General features: G+C 36.0%; 1 protein-coding gene across 2 annotated transcripts in view; it reads right to left on the minus strand.

The window, feature by feature from the left end:
• The window catches only part of CRISPLD1 (cysteine rich secretory protein LCCL domain containing 1), a 46187-nt gene that overhangs the window by 16630 nt on the left and 11792 nt on the right, over positions 1-17765 (minus strand). For both annotated transcript variants that reach the window (XM_080381104.1, XM_080381105.1), the window contains 8 exons: positions 5846-5964; positions 5574-5706; positions 3958-4073; positions 2972-3072; positions 1678-1857; positions 1525-1585; positions 1334-1400; positions 573-703 (listed from right to left, as the gene is read on the minus strand). In XM_080381104.1, the coding sequence (XP_080237230.1) occupies positions 573-703; positions 1334-1400; positions 1525-1585; positions 1678-1857; positions 2972-3072; positions 3958-4073; positions 5574-5706; positions 5846-5964 (908 nt within the window). The remainder of the gene's footprint in view (positions 1-572; positions 704-1333; positions 1401-1524; positions 1586-1677; positions 1858-2971; positions 3073-3957; positions 4074-5573; positions 5707-5845; positions 5965-17765) is intronic.

Genomic DNA, 17765 nt, shown 5'->3' on the forward strand with positions numbered 1-17765 from the left:
ACGTATAGGAAGAGGTGTATTTTCTACTTGGTTCATATTGTTCGTATGCACAGTACAAGTGGGTCACTTCCAAACACAAACTAAGATTATTGCCCTGTCACCTGTCATAGATTGCTGTGTCCATGGCTCAATCCTGGAAATATTACCAGTTTTGTTGAAAACATGTACAACAATCTACTTCAGTGCCAGTATTCACTAGTTTTCCACAATAAATATATACACTGAAAAATTAATTAATTGAATACTCCAAATATTGAGATTATTTAACTAAAAATACTAATTTACTTATTTTATTATTTTTTTTAATTTTACTTATTAAGCCCAAGTGATTTTGTAAATTATTTCCCCTTCTTTCAAATCATTACTGTGCCACTCTTCTGTCCATCATTAAACACTGGGTAAAGTTTCAGAATGGATACAATACCTGTATATGCACATGCATTGTTACAGCATTTTGATATTCTTTATGATCAGAAGTATGAATAAAATGTTATTTCTGTGGTATATTTTGTGTGAAATAAAAAGAATCAAGTGAAAAACATTCCATTAATTTTAATCTTAAGAAAACTTACCCAATTGACTGAACACCATTTCTGTAAGACTTGATAAAGTAATTTTTCCTTCCTTGCCTAGTGACATCAACCCAACCACCTTCATTGTCTAGGATGCCATAATGTATGGCAGCTTTACAAATACTGGATTGCTGAAAAGAAGAGCAGGAAAAGCAATTCCATGTTAGACAAAGTCACAATTTTACATTATAATCTATTTGTGGAAAAAAATAGGTTTTAATTACAATGTGTCATCAAAAACTTGGTAGTCTATTAAGTATGATGTGGTCTATATAAGTATTATTTCAAATAAAGAAAACGCCACTTTGCCTTGCTCAGAGATAAAACTATACTCATTTACAGTTTATTTGTTTACAGTAGCTGTTACTTCCTATACTGTTTTTCAGTTCTACAGAAAAAATAATATATTTTCAGTTAGCATTAAGCTCACACAAGTAGGCCTACCTTACTTGAAACAATTTCTGAGTGTACCCACAAATTGCAGTATTTCTCCTTAAGACACACCTTCACATGTGAACATGAAAATTCTACTGCTCTGCATATGTAAGAAGTATGAAGTCCATTCAGACAGTACATGCAGAACAGCAGATTCAAATGTAGATCATCTGATGCTATCTTAAACATTTGGGGTAAGCTTTTATTTTTGGTGAATACTGATTTCTTCAAAATCTCTTCTTAATACGATTTTAACTAGTATTCCAATGGAAAAGACATTTTATTGAACATTCTCTTGGTATAAAATCTGATTTTAAAACATTTACCATTTCATAATGTACACTGCCAATAACTTTGGCTTTACTATCCAAACAGCCAGCAGGACATTCATACCTAAGAAAATAAAATACAACTTGGTTTTAAATCCTGGGATTACAAAAAGAGAAAAATTCCAGCTCACATACAAATATATCCTTTTAGAATAATCTCAGAATGACAACTGTAAAATTTACCATACCTATTGCAAGTTGTTCCTTTGCACTGATCTCTTAGCCTTACTTCACATGAAACAATCTGAGCTAAAACAAGCAAAAAGCAATTTCACTGCAATGAATTTGATACTATATAATTAAAATTTGTTGACCACTTGCAAATCACGTAAATTCCTTACACATTTGCTGTGTGCTTATTACTTCATTTTTCTCACTGTCATCACTGCCTGTGGAGCCTGAAGGTGAATGAGTTCTTGGCCGACTTTGTGACGTTGCATCCTGGGCTTTGGATCGCTGCCGTTCAATCTCATTGGTTTCCTCTTCTGGTTCGTGGGGAGAATAAGGCCTTTCTGAATCCTCTGTTTCAGAAAATGGGCAAAAATATAATATCTCAGAAAAAAAAAAAAATCAGTGTTGGTGGACTGTAAATCCTTTACCATGTTTTGGTAACATGGCTTCGTTCTCATAAAATAGTGGATGAATAAAAGCAAGAAAGCAAGGGAAACTTTCCAGTACTTCATGAGATGAAGACTTCAAGATTAATAATACATCTCAAGTATGTTTCTGATGCTGACAAAAGGTAGATTTTTTTTTTCTAGCACAGGCAGTGCAACTGAGGTATGAAACTGCTCTTAACATTCCTGGTTTCGTATCTTTATGACATCAGAAAACCAACAGAAGAAAGCTGATACTTCTATTATACACTGGAAGTGTTTTACCAAGTTCACAGATAACTGGTAATTAAGGAAGCTGATTTCAGAAAAACATATCTGAAAATGAGGTCCTTTTATACAAACATAATGAAAATAATTTTGAAATATTCATGACTGAATCTACATTTCTTACTTAACCGAGAACCACAAGGAAGGTATTTGGGCACACTCGTGCCGCTTTTACAGTCCATATGAACTTTCTAAAGTTATTAAAAAAAATTGCAAAATTACTTGTACACAAAGAAAACTACAAAGAAATAGCAGCTTCATAACATGCTGTGTGTCAATGCTGGAAGCATGAATAGCATTACAAAAATTGTAATAAGTTAATAATTATCCTAGCTGACATTTTGTTTAATTAATAATGTCTTCTAGTCTTGTTCTTGATTGTTCCTATAGTAAAGCACATGAATATGTCACTGAGATGTTTCCCAACAAACAAATGACTGTGTAGATGTCCACTAGTTACAGAAAGACATACAAATAGCACACGGCAACAGTCTACATCTTTGTGTACCAAAAGCCCTCAAACAGCACTCAAATCAGCAGGAGTTCAGTACGCTCCACTCCCTCTGGTGAGGCTCAGTCTCATGTATCACAGGTACACGATCTCCTTCATCACAGCAAAGTGGGCCCCTACCAGGTCTTTGGGCACATGCATAATATATTCTATCCCACTATGTTGAAGCATAATGCAGAAAGAAAGCAAAAGAAAGGTTACATTTCCCATTTATATATGTACTGTTGAAATAGTACATACCTCTGTAACAAAGATTTTCTCTGCAACCTCCTCCAAAACTAGGAGGACATGCGGAACATGGGCGGCCGGGTTTATAAGGAGCATGACCCCACCAGTTCCCCCTTTACACAAAATAAATGAATAAATTAGTGAAATACCCCTTAATAAATGAACATATAAACATTAAACAGCATTTAACATGTGGACAAATAAATGTTGAAAACTAGCAGACACTTATTCTGTAACTTTATTTTGATATTCCAAGTAAGAAGTGATGAGAGGAAATGACCTCAAGTTGCACCAGGGGAGGTTTAGATTAGGTATCAGGAAATTTCTTTTATATTAGATTTTGGGAAAAATTTCACCAGAAGGGTTATCAAGCATTGGAACTGGCTGCCCAGGGAAGTGGTTGAGTCACCGTCCCTAGAACTATTTAAAAGACGCATAGACATGGCACTTAGGGACATGGTTTAGTGGTGGACTTGGCAGTGCTGGGTTAGTGGCTGGACTCAATGATCTTAAAGGTCTTTTCCAACCTGAATGATCCAATGATGCTATACCAAATGCACAAGAAGTAATTGAAAAGTCCATGAAGCAAAAATTGAAGTACAGCTGTAAGCTGCTGCAAAATCTAAGACTAAATTTTTCCATTATACGAGAGCAGGCTCTGCTCTCCTAAATGGAGTATACTATAGAATTTGATCTTAACCGTGGGCTTCAGTGTCACACATTCCTTAAAGCCACAATGGGGAGATGCATTTATTTTGGGGGCAAATACCACACTACAACAAAGATCTCTGATGTTGTATTCTAAAACACAAGTGAGAAAACTGAAGCTCTAGAAAATCACAAGAGTATTTGTGCAGCCAAGGCTGCCCTGGGAACAATGCTTTACTTTGTAACAGTACAAAGTAGAAAACCCAGACTGATTACCTTTCAGATTATTTCCTGTATTATTATAAAGTATCTTACCCCCTCAAGACATTTTTGGGTGTCAGCCTACTTACTTAGGAGAATAATTGCATACAAGATAGACTGCTTTCGGCCAAATCTGCCCCCAAATGTTCATGTTATGACACAAATTAATTGCACAACCAATTCTGCTACTTGTAGCCCAAACAACCTATGGAAAAGGAAAGAAAAAGATGTGAGAAAACCAAAGCTGATTAACATGAAATCAAAACTGTCTCCAAATTTCAACATACAAAACTCAAGTAACAAAAGTGATGTTATATTCCCCTCCATTATAAATGGGTTGAAGTGACCTAATCACAACTGTCAAAAGGCCATGCGGTCATACTCCTATTAGAAAGAAAAGCTTTACCTTAATACGAAAGATACGGCTTTAATTTTATATAAATGGTCTAAGCATGTATTTGACAGTGTAGTAAAAGATTTACAAAACGTGGCCTGAAGAACAGATTCTTGGGATTACAATTAACAGATAATCATGAGTTAGAAGCAGTTAGGTTCCTGTGCATCGGTTCCTACTTCTCAGCACAACCTAAGGACGCAGAGGGTTTAGCTAGGTTAGACTGAGAGGACAGATATTTGTCAGCAGTGAAAGGAGGTAACATAAACTATAAAACTTCACAAAAACCTGATATACCGAGAAGACTCAAGTAATGGATTTTAAATGAATATGCTTCCATGTCATCGTAGTCTAAGGTGCCTGTGTTCCTTTATTCATCTGTTGAAAAAAATTTCATTGCAGATCTCAAAATAAACTGAATGACAAAGGCTGGAACATTCAAATTAGAAAATATGACAGGTGGTAAACTTATACTAATTCAAGATAAGCCAACTGTCTAGTTCCAGCAGGATTTCAGAGTTGAACAAGAGATGTACTGTGAAAAATCAGCACCACAATACTTACATGTATTGTGGATCTCGCGTGTAATAGGCAAGTGTAATTACAGGTATTTTTACAGAAATGGTAAATAAGAATATGGAGTTAATTCTGTCTTAACATTAGATACAATTGTAAAGTATGCTAGTAAACAGAAAATAAATGTTTAAATATCAATCATTTTGAAGTTTTCTAATATTATATAGAAAATTATATGTGGATTTTGGATTTTTATACGTGGAACATGGTTTCACTGAAATGTGGACTGGTTTCCCCCTGGAAAAATTCAGGCTAGATACACAGATTTCAGAAGTACCAAATAAATTAATTCTTATGCAATTTCAAAATCTCACTGAACTTCAAACAACATGTTAAAAACTGTTTTTTGATCCGAGGAATTCTCTTAAGAAAACTTTTTTTAAAAAAAAATGTGCTGTTTCTTCAGCATGCCAGCACAGAGACTGGATTATTCAAAGTACACTGAGCAGTAATACTGAAGTTTTACACTCAGCTTTGTTGAGTTTTTACCTTATTCCTGGTAAGGAAGTGATATATATGAGGATGAAATCTGAAGATTTGCATGACAACCCTACTCTATGTCACCAGTACCCAATGCTTGTAACTATGGGGTCTAACAACAACATGCCCCTTTTGTCCTTCAGTGCTATGGTATAAACTGCAAGATTAACACATTCTACATGTCATATAGCAACCTAACTGGAGTCTTGACCGGTCTTTTTCCATAGCTGACAAAAACCAAATCCATCTACATACCTGTGTGTAATGCGTACAAACAGGACCCGAGCATTTGTAAGGACAATATGGGTTGCATTCGTGAGGATGGGGATAAGTGAAATCTCTCACTTCATCATACCATGCTTGGACATGAAATGTTGGAGGTCTGTACCTATGAAAGCCAGTGGTAGTCTATTAGGTCATTCAAAAGCTGTAGCTTCTATCATTCTTCCTTTAAGCAACAAGCAAATTTTGTTAGATTAAAAAAACCCACCCAAACATATATATTATAAAACAGTATCTTAAACTACCTTCCCCAGTGTGCCCCCAAATTCTGTCCAATGGATGGAAGAAGGCTTGCAGGCCCATGCTCCCATAGACAGGTTTCGGCCCATGACTCTGCAGATCTCTCCAGTTCTGTGTCCCATGTCTGAAATTTGAAAGAAAATACAGGGACATCTTCTTAGAAATACTTGGTGTGTCTCTCTTATACTACTTAAAAGAAAAAAAAAAAAAAGAAAAGAAAAAAAAGTATTGCCCATTTTTAAAGCTTCGGTTACCAGGGCAGAAGACTGAAGAAAAAAGTGAAACTTGACAATTGTATACTCCATTTGTGTTACACAAGAAAAAACCAACACGTTTTCAACAAGGGGGAAAAAAGTTTTAATCCCATCACAGTGTTCCCTTTAGAAGCATGTGCAGCCATGCTGCAGTGAATAAAGCACAAATATGAAACTGAAAGGCTTAGTTCAACTGCCCAAGCTAAATTAAGTGCATTTTCTGTCTTGTGAGATTTCCTTTTAGTAATAGGCACTTTTCTTAGCCAAAAGAGTATTATCCAACATACTTCCAACATAAGGCTTTACTTCCTCTAAACCAATAGTTTATCTGAAATGAAAGATATTTTCTTTCCCTTTTCTATAATCAGCTTTTTCTGAAATCTTACACAGTGAAAACACAAAATATGAAAACTTAGAGTAAGGTTGTCCTTCATTGATTTTATGGCTAGGCTGGCAAAAAAATAGGCACTCATGTAAGTAACAGTCAGGCTTAGGACAAGTTAAAGAATGTGAATTATTGTTTACCACAACTGTTTATATTTATTTTTTATTCTTAAGGGACATGGAAGGATAGGCTTGTACCTGAAATGCAAATGCAAGTTTCTTCCTTTCAAAAGCATAGTAAAACCTATTCTTCTTGAAATAAATTATACCATACTGTGTATGCACAGTTTTTACTGCACTAAGCTGGGGTTTGCTCGAAGTGGTCCCTCTTGTACAAAGTAACCATACCGCTGCTTGACTTTCTCAGTCTTCCGATAGTTGCAGAAATAGTTTCCAGATACCTGACTCTCTGATACCAAGGCTCAGGTTGGGAAACTCAAATATTTCCAGGAAGGAAACACATTTCTTGATAGAGCCTCAATTATTTAATCATAAATTCAGACTAAGTTTCTTAGAGTGAGACTGTGTTATATAAATAACAGTAATCCAGTATTTCTAAGCCCAAATTCCCATGCAGACACTGGAGATCATGTCTAAAAATTTTTGGCACAGATTAAACGTAAAAAACTCCTTAACACAGCCAAAGAATACTCAAATATAACAGACAAATTCCACGTGCTAGAATTTATTTTTCTATTGATCTTGACATGGAGTTTTCACCGTCTAATCAAATTACTCATTAAAAACAAGTATGTCCTTGGTTATGCAAGACCATGATTATGCAAAGATGTTAATATCAACTTAATCCTAGAACATCTGTTCTTGGTTCTCTTCTTCAGAAGTCTCTAATGCATTGAATTCCATTTTGTCTGTTATTATGAATATCATCGGCAAGTAAAAAATTTATAGGGTACATTTTGACTCCCAAAATGTAACATTTATTTTGACGGAATTACTCTAACAATATAATAATGACACAATAAAGCTTTTAACCCTCATATGGATGCAAACCCCACTGACTTTAGGAAACAGTAGGGATTTTCTATTTACCCTACTGGGCCAGTATTTCAGTGTCATAAGCCACAGCATTCTTTAATAGCCATAAGAAAATATTCTAATCTTAAGTCAGGAAGTTTTATATGACAGTTTGTAAAATCTTTTTCTTTTCCATTTTCTTGTCACATTATCATAATCAGCTCTTCTTCCAATTGTACCCATTATAGAAAACAAAGATTAACACACTTCTTCCACATGTATGTTTTGTTCTTATAAATTGTCATACAATTGCTTCATCATTCTACAATGGAATCATGAGACCATAACATTTTAAAATAAAAGCCACCATAGTTTGTCTTTGTTGCATATAGTGTGCGACATTAAGTCAGCTCATACTTAGAATTAGCTCTGAATATGAACAAGTTGTAAAGTTAATATATTTCTCAAATAATTTTTGTTAAGAACGGTTTTACCAACTGGATTCCGGCATACAGATTTAGAGTAAATTGGACTTATGCTAGATCAAAATGGGGGCACCTGATCACGTTTAGAGCTTCCTGCCTCTAAAGCCAGCTAAAATGTCTTGTAGCTCTTATGAACCTATGAGCCTCAGAACCCCACAATACATTCTCTTGTAAAGGATCTGCCCACATTTTCAACTCTTAAAACAGCTGTCATGGTTAAAGTAATTGTACAGTTGTTTTGTTGGTTTTTATTTCACACAAGTTTCAAAATACATTATGCAGCTATTTTAACTGAAATAATGATTTTTTTGAAGATCAGAGCTAGCCCGTCAGTAGTACCTGCTTTGAATCTATTCCTCAAGCTCATGACGTAATCTTTAACAAAATTTTCTTTTAAAGAGTAATGATAGCTATGCATGACAGAGCCATCCAGAACTCTGCAAAAAATATCCTTTTTGACGAAAAACTTAAATTCATCATTAATCCTCCTGACAGATGAACACCCACACTCCAAGGTACTGTTGAGATTGGATATGGTCTTCAAAAAATTCCTTCTTCCTTAACAATTTCTCTGCCTTCATCCACAGTATAAAATACTGTCTTTACTCCCCACTGCTTGCCTAGCCAGAGATGAGCACAATTCCCAGTTTCTTGGCCACAAGCTTAGCTGCAGCAAAGAAATAATCTTCATGGCTGAGCAGATAGGACGCAGCCCAGCTCTTTGCAGGAAGCATAGCACAGAAGACAGTTATAGCTATGAGGAGCTTTGTGTGTTTGGATATTTTTGCCCACTGCACCGTCACTCCTAAATCCAGGAAAAGTTGGTTTATAAGCCAGGGAGCCAACTCCACTCTCTTTAAGAAAGGGTTTATGTGTCCAAGATTATCTCAGGCAGGAATCTGAAGAATTAGTTAAGGGAAAGAGGTCATAGCTTAAGGCTCATCATGAGGTAATCACCCTATTTCTTCTTATGTTACAGAGTTTAAATCTGCCCCATTGGTGCTTTCCAGGGTTTTTATTTATTACTGCTTATAGTGAAGTGAGCCCCATCATAGTGCACTTTCCTTGGAGCAGATTCATTTACGATTCTGCTCTGGAGTCCTCTAAGACAGTGACAGCATCAGCCTTCCTTGGTCACTGCCCTTCCATATCAATCATAATGACAGGTCTAATGACAGAAACTCCACAGAGTCATCAGTTTATGGCATACAGGAAAGAGGAAGAGGAAGGAATAAAGTAATGGGGTTGTTAGAGCTCAGCTAATCACAATTTTTGGCAGTTTTCATTGAAAGCCAATAATGTAATTCTCCAACAGAGGATTAAACCAAAATTTTGTTTTAATTGAAATTTTTCAATTTTCCTTTCTCTAATCAAAATTTAAAAGTACTCTAGTTAGGACCAACAGGCTAGACAACTGTTTATTAGTGTCAAAGAAATAAGAAATCTTTAAAATGTACTAAGAAAGTAATTTTTTAGCATCATGAGATAAATTGCTTTAATTAGCCATGGTAATTTTTTATATAAAAATATTTTTACATCATTTTTTCAGTTATCAACTGTTCTCTAATAACAGCTTTAGCAATCTAATCTTTATGACACCAGAGAAAGAATATGACTTAAAACCTGAGTAATTCACATTTCAGTACCTTTGTAAAATGTCTGTGATAATATCTCATGGGAATTGTCTCCTATATCAGAATTTAGATACAAACATTAAGAGACAGGTATCTTTTTAGAAAAAATACACTACAAAAAATCAAAGCAAAAAACTCAACTATTTTCTTGCTGCTGCGTAAAGATTGAATTCACCCAATCATACTGCATCACCCAAGCACACAGTAGGCTGATCAATTAACAGATAATCCCAACTTCAACATGTTGTGAGACATGATTTGGATGTCAAAACACCTGCATATATAAATATATGTATATATTGGGTTTGCAGCAAATGATGTGGCATGTCTTGCTTTTCTCCTCAATGCATGTATCACACAATGAAGTGACTCCAGAACAGCCAGCTGTCCACAAAATTCTCCCTGTGTGCCACAGAGGAAAGGACTCATACATTTGTTCCTCAACCTCTAACACTGAAACCCTTTATTTTTAAAGCCAAATATAAAAACTACCTAGCATGGATATCATGCACATACCTAGCACAGTTTGTTGTCAGAAAATGCTGCCTGTTATCCTGACACCCAACATTTAGTTTGATCCAGGATTTTTTTGGATGAGAAAAGATCATGAAAAAGTATCAGCCTAAAGTGCAACTTAACACTGCTGCTTCTTCATCAAGGCTATGTTTCAGTTCAAATGTGCTTAAATATACAATGACAACTGTTGCTAATGGAGTCAGTTATTTCAAAGCTACTTCAGGTGTCTCAGTGCCAAACTGCAGTCCACAGTATGGAAGCACACCAAGCAGATTACCAGGATATAGCTTAATTTCTTCTTCATTTTAATTAAGTATTGTTTTGGGGGGTGATGGAGTAAATACCAAAAGCATACATATTCAGATGTAAAAAGTCCATCAAGTGTAAATTGCACACAGGACACAATCTCTTTAATTGCAGTATTCATCATCCAACTGTCTCATTTACTCATCCAAGCCACCACTTCTGAAGTGTCTGTAATAGAAGTTAGAATTACAATAAAACCTCTCTTAAACTACATCAAATTTATGAAATATTCTAGAAAAAATTACCCAATGACCCAGTTGTAAAGAATTTCCTAGAGAACCAAGTTACCTTCTTGATTGCCAGTGACTTCCAAAGGCAAAAAAGGGAGTAAAACACTGCTAACCTCCTAGAGCCAGTTAAAAAAAAAAAAAAAAAAAAAAAAAAAAGAGGTAGAAGGGATTAGAAGTCACAGTTACTTGGGTCTCCAGCCCTTACCAAGGCAGAAGCAACACAACACAATCACTCTAATGATGTTTAATAAAAAGGGGAAACATATCCTAATCCCTGATGCAATTCTTTGGAAAATTTTATCTTGAATTTATATCTGAGTACTCCAGAGTGATGCAAAAAAATTTTACACACGTGTTAATAATGTTATGAACAGGTATAAAATTTCTGAAAACAAATGAAAAACTTGTAAAAGAAATCTGACAGACTGCAATCCCCTATCACAGTTAACATAAATTAGCTTGAAGATACTTTTAAATGTCATTTGTACAGTTACATGTAGTTGTAATTTAAACGATTCAAAAGGTTTTCTACTGCTTTGCCAACATGCCTAATCATTGCTTCAGAGACTGCATCAAGAACAGGAAAAAGCTACTTTACACTAGTGATGACACCTTGATTTTCATCCTTACTCTTCCAGTAGTTAAAATAGGTGATCCAAATCTCCCTTCTAAATTGTTCTGATTAAAGTTATATGAAGAATAACTGTGTATCTGATTTTTAAGGATTAAGTAACTTAATTTTAAAGTATTTTCTACCAATACAGTCAGACTAGTTCCAAATATGATGCATTTTACCATATTTGCTCTGTGTTTGTACATATAGCAGGGTAAATGAAACAAACGTAAAATAATCTCTGTAAGTATATAACAACTACCTCCTCACTAGAATAGGAATTTATTCTTGTGCTCTTAATACCATTCCCTTGTTTCACTTACATGATGGCAAGCTTTTGGCTTCCAACAATGAAAGCACATCCGCATACAAAGGAAGATACATACACAGGTTTTCATGTTTCATTCAATAAAATTTTAAAGGTTTTTGTTCTCCTAGTGTTCCTTTCCTCCTTAAAACAGTAAAGCAAAAAGATAACGGCAGGAAAGCAAATGTATAAGGAAGGGTTTCCAAAACCACATTAAAATGTCCACTCAGAGCAAGTTATGCAATGAGGACCTTCAAACAAATGTAGAACTAATTAGTGAATCTTTAAAATGCCAGGGTGCTTGGCTTCTTTTAAAAAAAGCCAGAATAAAAATGAAAGAATATGAAGTCACAGCAACATAGGTATTTCACATCCTACCAATGTAGACATTTCTCATACCTTAACCACAATATCATTACTGATATTAAAATCTGGCTACTGAAATGTACACTGAGCTGACATAGTTCTGATGCTTTAAACTTAACTGAAAATGTTCTTCCACAACATTCATCATTAGCTTGTATTTTACATATTTAAACCAAGGACTGTTGTTTCTAAAACAACTCTTTGAAATAAGTGGTACAGAAAAAGTTTAAAAGAAATCTCTGTAGCTATAGGCAATGATCCTTTTGCTTGCTGATAATAAATAAACCCTTCAAACATCATTACTTAAAAACAGGAAGTTGTTTCTTTTCATAAAAAGGGTGAATTTGGTCTTCTGAAATGTAGATACATGCAGCACCTGATTCCTCATCTGTGAGTTCCCTGCTTCATGCGCTGACATTACCAGCTTTCAATGACTTTGCACTACCAGGTTTCTTTGGTAAGTACAGGGTGCTGATGGGAGCACAAGAAGCTGCAACTAGGCAGCCGATTCCCAGCTCTGACAAACATTTTGACTGGCAATTGTGTGGTACTATGTGCAAGGTAATTCAACCTGTCTATCAAGAAAAAGTATTGCTCACATTGTGGGAAAACTACATGTGGTCTACCTTTTGGATAAGGGATCATCATCAGGGTTGGCTTCCTACACTGAGACAGACAGGTAGACACTGAACATATCATCAACTGCTCAGCAACACAGACCTCCTTGATTCCACACACAAACACACACCGCCTCCAGAACTCCGTTGAGTAGCAAAAAAATGCAAAAGGAGCTGCTAGTATGTCTTAAATTGAAAAATCTCCTTCTACTTTCTAAATGTTACTTCCAAGAGAAGATCACTCAGTGATGCTAATTATAAAGATCAAAAGATGTCACCTAACAATGGGAAGACACAGTACTACTGCAGAGATGGGGAGAAACTAAAGAGGTTTTATTGCCCTCTCATCCATCAGTAGTCATAATATCAAAGTGGTTGCAGCTACCAAGTTATGTACCTCTCCTTCCCTCCATCTCACATACTGCAAGTTCACATCTGCACCTGGCTTGAGAAATGCATGTTGTACTCTTCGGGTTTGGACATAAGAGAGCAAGGCAGGCATAAATCAGCACATATTCAAGTCTAAGAACATGGTATATGCTGTACCATTTTGTGTGCCATTATGTCTTCAGTGCCATACTTCTTCCATGATACTACTGAATACGGGGTTATCATAACAAAACAGCTTTCTGCCTCATAAACTACATTTCCGAGAGTGAAACTTTCAAGGTGGCCTTTGGTTCAGTGCTTTCTAACCTTCTGCATACATAAAAAACTGTGCACCAAAGCTACAGAAAATGAGTGACTGCCCTTTAAGATGTGAAATTTCAGTCTGTGAAAACTTGATCCCACTGTTTTAACATTTGACTTTACTACACTTAGGCATTGAATCCTTCCTAATTTCAGTTTTCACAGATAACTGTTTGTATCTAACAAATTACCTTCTTTACAACTGCAGTCTACAGACTTCGACTATCTTACAAGTCACATACACGGCTTTTACAAGTCATGTACCAAGTTTTACAAGTTTATGGACCTGGCCTTAACCAGAAAGACATTATCTCTTATCTTTCAATCTGTATCTAGTTTTTAATCTCTTTGACATTTTTCTTAGACTTTTCTTCACATCTGCTTTAAGGATGAATTATAATTAAAAAAACCCTACTATTTTGATTAAGCTACAGATGGTGGTATCACCACAAGTCTACATTTCCTCTGTGAGCATACAGGCATATATTTCTTCGCATTGATGCAGCTGATTCAGATGTCTGGTACATTAAATGGTGCAAACAGGAAAGGGGGTTTGGGTGCCATTATGCTGACAGATTACAGCTCGAGTGTTGAGTACACACATGCTCCTTGACAACTGCAGCAACAAGTGACTTCAGACATCTAGGTTCTTATGAAGGCAAAGGATGATGTTCCTCCCTCACCCGTCATTGCCTACTGGTCTAGTTCCAAGTGGTGAAGATTCATTAATTCAGACCTTCCTCTATAGAAACAAATGGTGGTTTTTTATTATTCTAATTGTTGTTTGTTTGTTTGGGGTTTTTTGTGGTGTTCACAAGAGGTTATCTGTGCTCTGTTGAATAAAATGAAAACCTAAAATGTTTGGCAGAGATTGCTGAGTGATAGCATAGTGACACCGATTGTAATTTCAGAGATGCTCATTGTGCATCAGATTTTGACATAAGAATTTCCAAATTCAGAAGGAGAGGACCAAAAACAACAAAAGAAGAATAGCTAATATTGAGTTTACTGACATTCAAGATCAACATTCTGCAAGGTAGACTTCCTCAAGCAAGTGCTTCATTCAATACTTTAGATATTATCTTGATTAAGCTTTTAACCTTGCTAAACATACCCTTCCTAAAAGTTATGCAAACACGACTAATACCCCCCTCTACAACAAACAATCTTTTCTTCTAATGAAACATGTACATTCAGAACAGAAGATCTAGACACTGGAAACTAGCTTCTTAGCCAACCAAGAGGACACATCTTTCTTTGTAGCCATCCAAGAAAACATATCTTTCCCTGTAAAAAGTTAATGGCATAACAACTTCCCTTTTACTCACGTATCCTCCTCTGTGACAGAAATGGTCTACATTAACTTCTTATGTATCATCACCGTGAAGCATGTTCCTCCATTGGTATAATTTACCCACACACACAAACCCTTAGTTCAAGGCTCAGTGCTACTCTATCTTTTATTTCATCATCTACTCTGAGTAGTCTACTACTGACAAGGTGGCATGGTCTATAGCTCAGATGCTTTTGCTATCCGTAACAGTACACCTACACAGTAAAACTGCTATTTCAAACTTGTATTTGAGCGACCATTTACAGCAGGAGCATTGGCTAAACTTCCAGCCCTGCAAGCATCTATTTTTTACTGTAAGAGAAGAAAACATTTAACTCTACATACTTCAGCCTTACAGTCTCAGTAGGGTTGTATACTTTTATTTAGTGTCTTCCTGTTTCAGCTTTGGAAAACAACTCGCATATCATCCGAGTATGATAATTATTTATGCTATTTCTGCTGTATTTCTTAGAGTTCACATAGATCTACTATCTAAAACATTCCCTTTCATGAAGCCAGCAGTCAGGAAATGATGCTGATCTTTTAGACTGGGTTGCAATACCACCATAAGAGAACTCAAGTGGATTAGGGATCTTTTTTAATTTAGATCTGGAATATACTTTTGATGATGAAAGTTCTGATCACTCCCACTTACTGCATATCACAGCGCACTCTTGAAGTACAAACTGGATACTTCCCAGATAAAATACCAGGAATTGTGCTCCAGGAGTGCATCTAACACTTTGCAGTTGTTCACTGGTACTCAGTCCGCACAGATTAGACCTAGTTCAAAATAAAAACCCCGAAAAGCAGAAAGCATTAATGTCAGATCCTCAGCACCAGTTCTTTTGCTCTACAAACCCGCTCCTATTGCACCACACTACTTGCCAACACAGGCATTGCCTTCATCAGTATCCTGTTAAAACCTAGCGCACCATCAAACACATTCACACAGATAACGGCACTATCAGTGTTTCACAAATGTTCCACAGACACCAGACCATCTGAAGCTAAAACCCAGGTGACGGATCAAACTGAATGGTGGTAGCAGTTATTGTCTCCACATGCTGACTCTTCTTCTACCGCAGAAGTTTACAAGATTTGCAGAAGGTATGCTGCATGTAATACGACTCTTCTGAATGCTTCTGGTTTACAAATTATCATATTAAAATAAACCACAACTAACACCAGTTTAACTTTACAGACTGGACTACAAATTGTGGTATTTAACCTCTGTCAACACGGGGTTTGAGTATTGTGTAGACTGAAACCAGTGTTCTGCTTATGGAGAAGCTGATGTTTCAGTGACAATACTGCAGCTTAAACTGCAATTCCTAAACAGCCCAGTTAATCACACGGCATGGGATTAGCCTCCCCTGAATTTAAACAGCCTCAAAGCAGAAACCTACATTTGAGCCAATTACCTAAATTACCTTTGCAGTTACATAGACGAATAAGCATCTATAGAGAGGGAGGTAAAATTAGCTACCCACCTTTGAGATAAACTGTGTGTTGAAAATTCTCATTTTTCTCTACTAATTGTAAAGGCAACTGGCCCAAATGCAGACATCTACACCCCAGACATCAAAAGTTTGGTGAGTTGAATCCAACTATTTGTGTTGTGTGGATGTTAAATCAAAAGAGTTCCTTCTCACCCAAGGTAGACCAGCACAAGTGAGTTTAACAATTATACCAATCGGTATTGCAATAGAGCTGGTAAGCCCAGTAGCTCAAAAAACATTTTCCCGTAAAATAAAATAAAATAAAAAAATCAGTGATTGGAGAGATTTTCATAGACACAGGAAAGCAGAAAAAAAAATCATATGGAATGGGATTATATGGAAAGAAAAAAAAGCTAAAATTTAAGCTCAGTAAGGATGGAAAAGTAAGTACAGTGGGCACCACTGAAAGTAAACATTTACCATGGCATAGTATAAATACCTCATTGCTGTATACATTCTAAATATAGGGAGAGAGTGGTAAAGTAAATACCACAGTACAGTATGGGTATTTATTTACTTTTTAATAGAATCCACTGTATTCTTTAAGGCTAATGACACGGAGAAGGAAAAAAAAAGGAAAGATGAAACACAGAATGAGAAATGCCATAAGCAAATAAGCCAGAAATACAGTTAAGAACTAGAAACCCACTGCATGGCAGCAGCAGAGAATGAAACAAAGGTACAGCTGAAAATGACTTAAAGAGACTGATCTTCACTGTAGTGTATCTAGCTGCTTCCAAACTGAGCCAGAATCAAATATATGTGCATTATCAACCTTTTCTTTAAATTAAAACCAGTAACAGTAGTTTCATAGTAATATTTACTGTCATTTTACGGTTTTCTGACTGCAAGAGTAAAGAGGATTTTCTTGGTATGCAACCTAAACCACTGGCCCTGCAATGCTGGATGATGTTTTATTGCCAAGAAAAAAGAAATCACTCTCTTTCCTGTAACAACCTTTATTTATTTCCCAGATTAAACAAATTCAGCTGCTTTATTCCTTCAATCCTCCTCATAAATCACATATTCTGTGTTTATAATCAATCCCATTAATCTCTTTCATTCCTCCTAGAATGGCTAGACCATTCTTAAAAAATGACCGAATCTGGACATTGCATTTCAGACAAGGTCTCACCACTTTCACACAGACAAGTCTCCTTTCAAAGGCTGCTGCCTCATACTATTTTTTAACTCAGCACAACTCCTGCATCTTTTTTATTGCAGTGTTACCTCTACATTTTATTTCTTGTATTTTACCTGTTTGATTTATTCCATACCTTGCAGTTCAAGTTCATCATGTGGATTTCAGGCCATTACTTCCATCTGTCAAGTTCTTCTGTTTTGATCGTGTTGTCTAAACCAACCCCAACCTGTGCCCACATCAATGTATTCTGCAGTTTTCAAGTGCATTCTTTGCTCACACAAGTCATAACCTAAGTGCTTAATCAAAAAGGGGTGAGCTCCAACAGCATCACCACATTCAGTCTTCTGGCAGCTCAACAGAGAGCTTCTGTCAATTTTCACTCACAAAAACCTTGGGGTGGAGAGTGTAAAAAAATTTCCAGAGTCAAAAATATCACACCAGCTACTTCCCTCTGATACATTATGCTGGATAGTTACTGGGTCGTAAAAAAAAAAAAAAAGTAAAATACATTGGTTTGACATCATCTCTTCCTGACAAACAGACATAGGCAGTTTTCATTGGCTTGGCTT

Source organism: Falco punctatus, assembly GCF_963210335.1.
Source record: "Falco punctatus genome assembly, chromosome: 3".
Lineage (NCBI taxonomy): Eukaryota > Metazoa > Chordata > Aves > Falconiformes > Falconidae > Falco > Falco punctatus.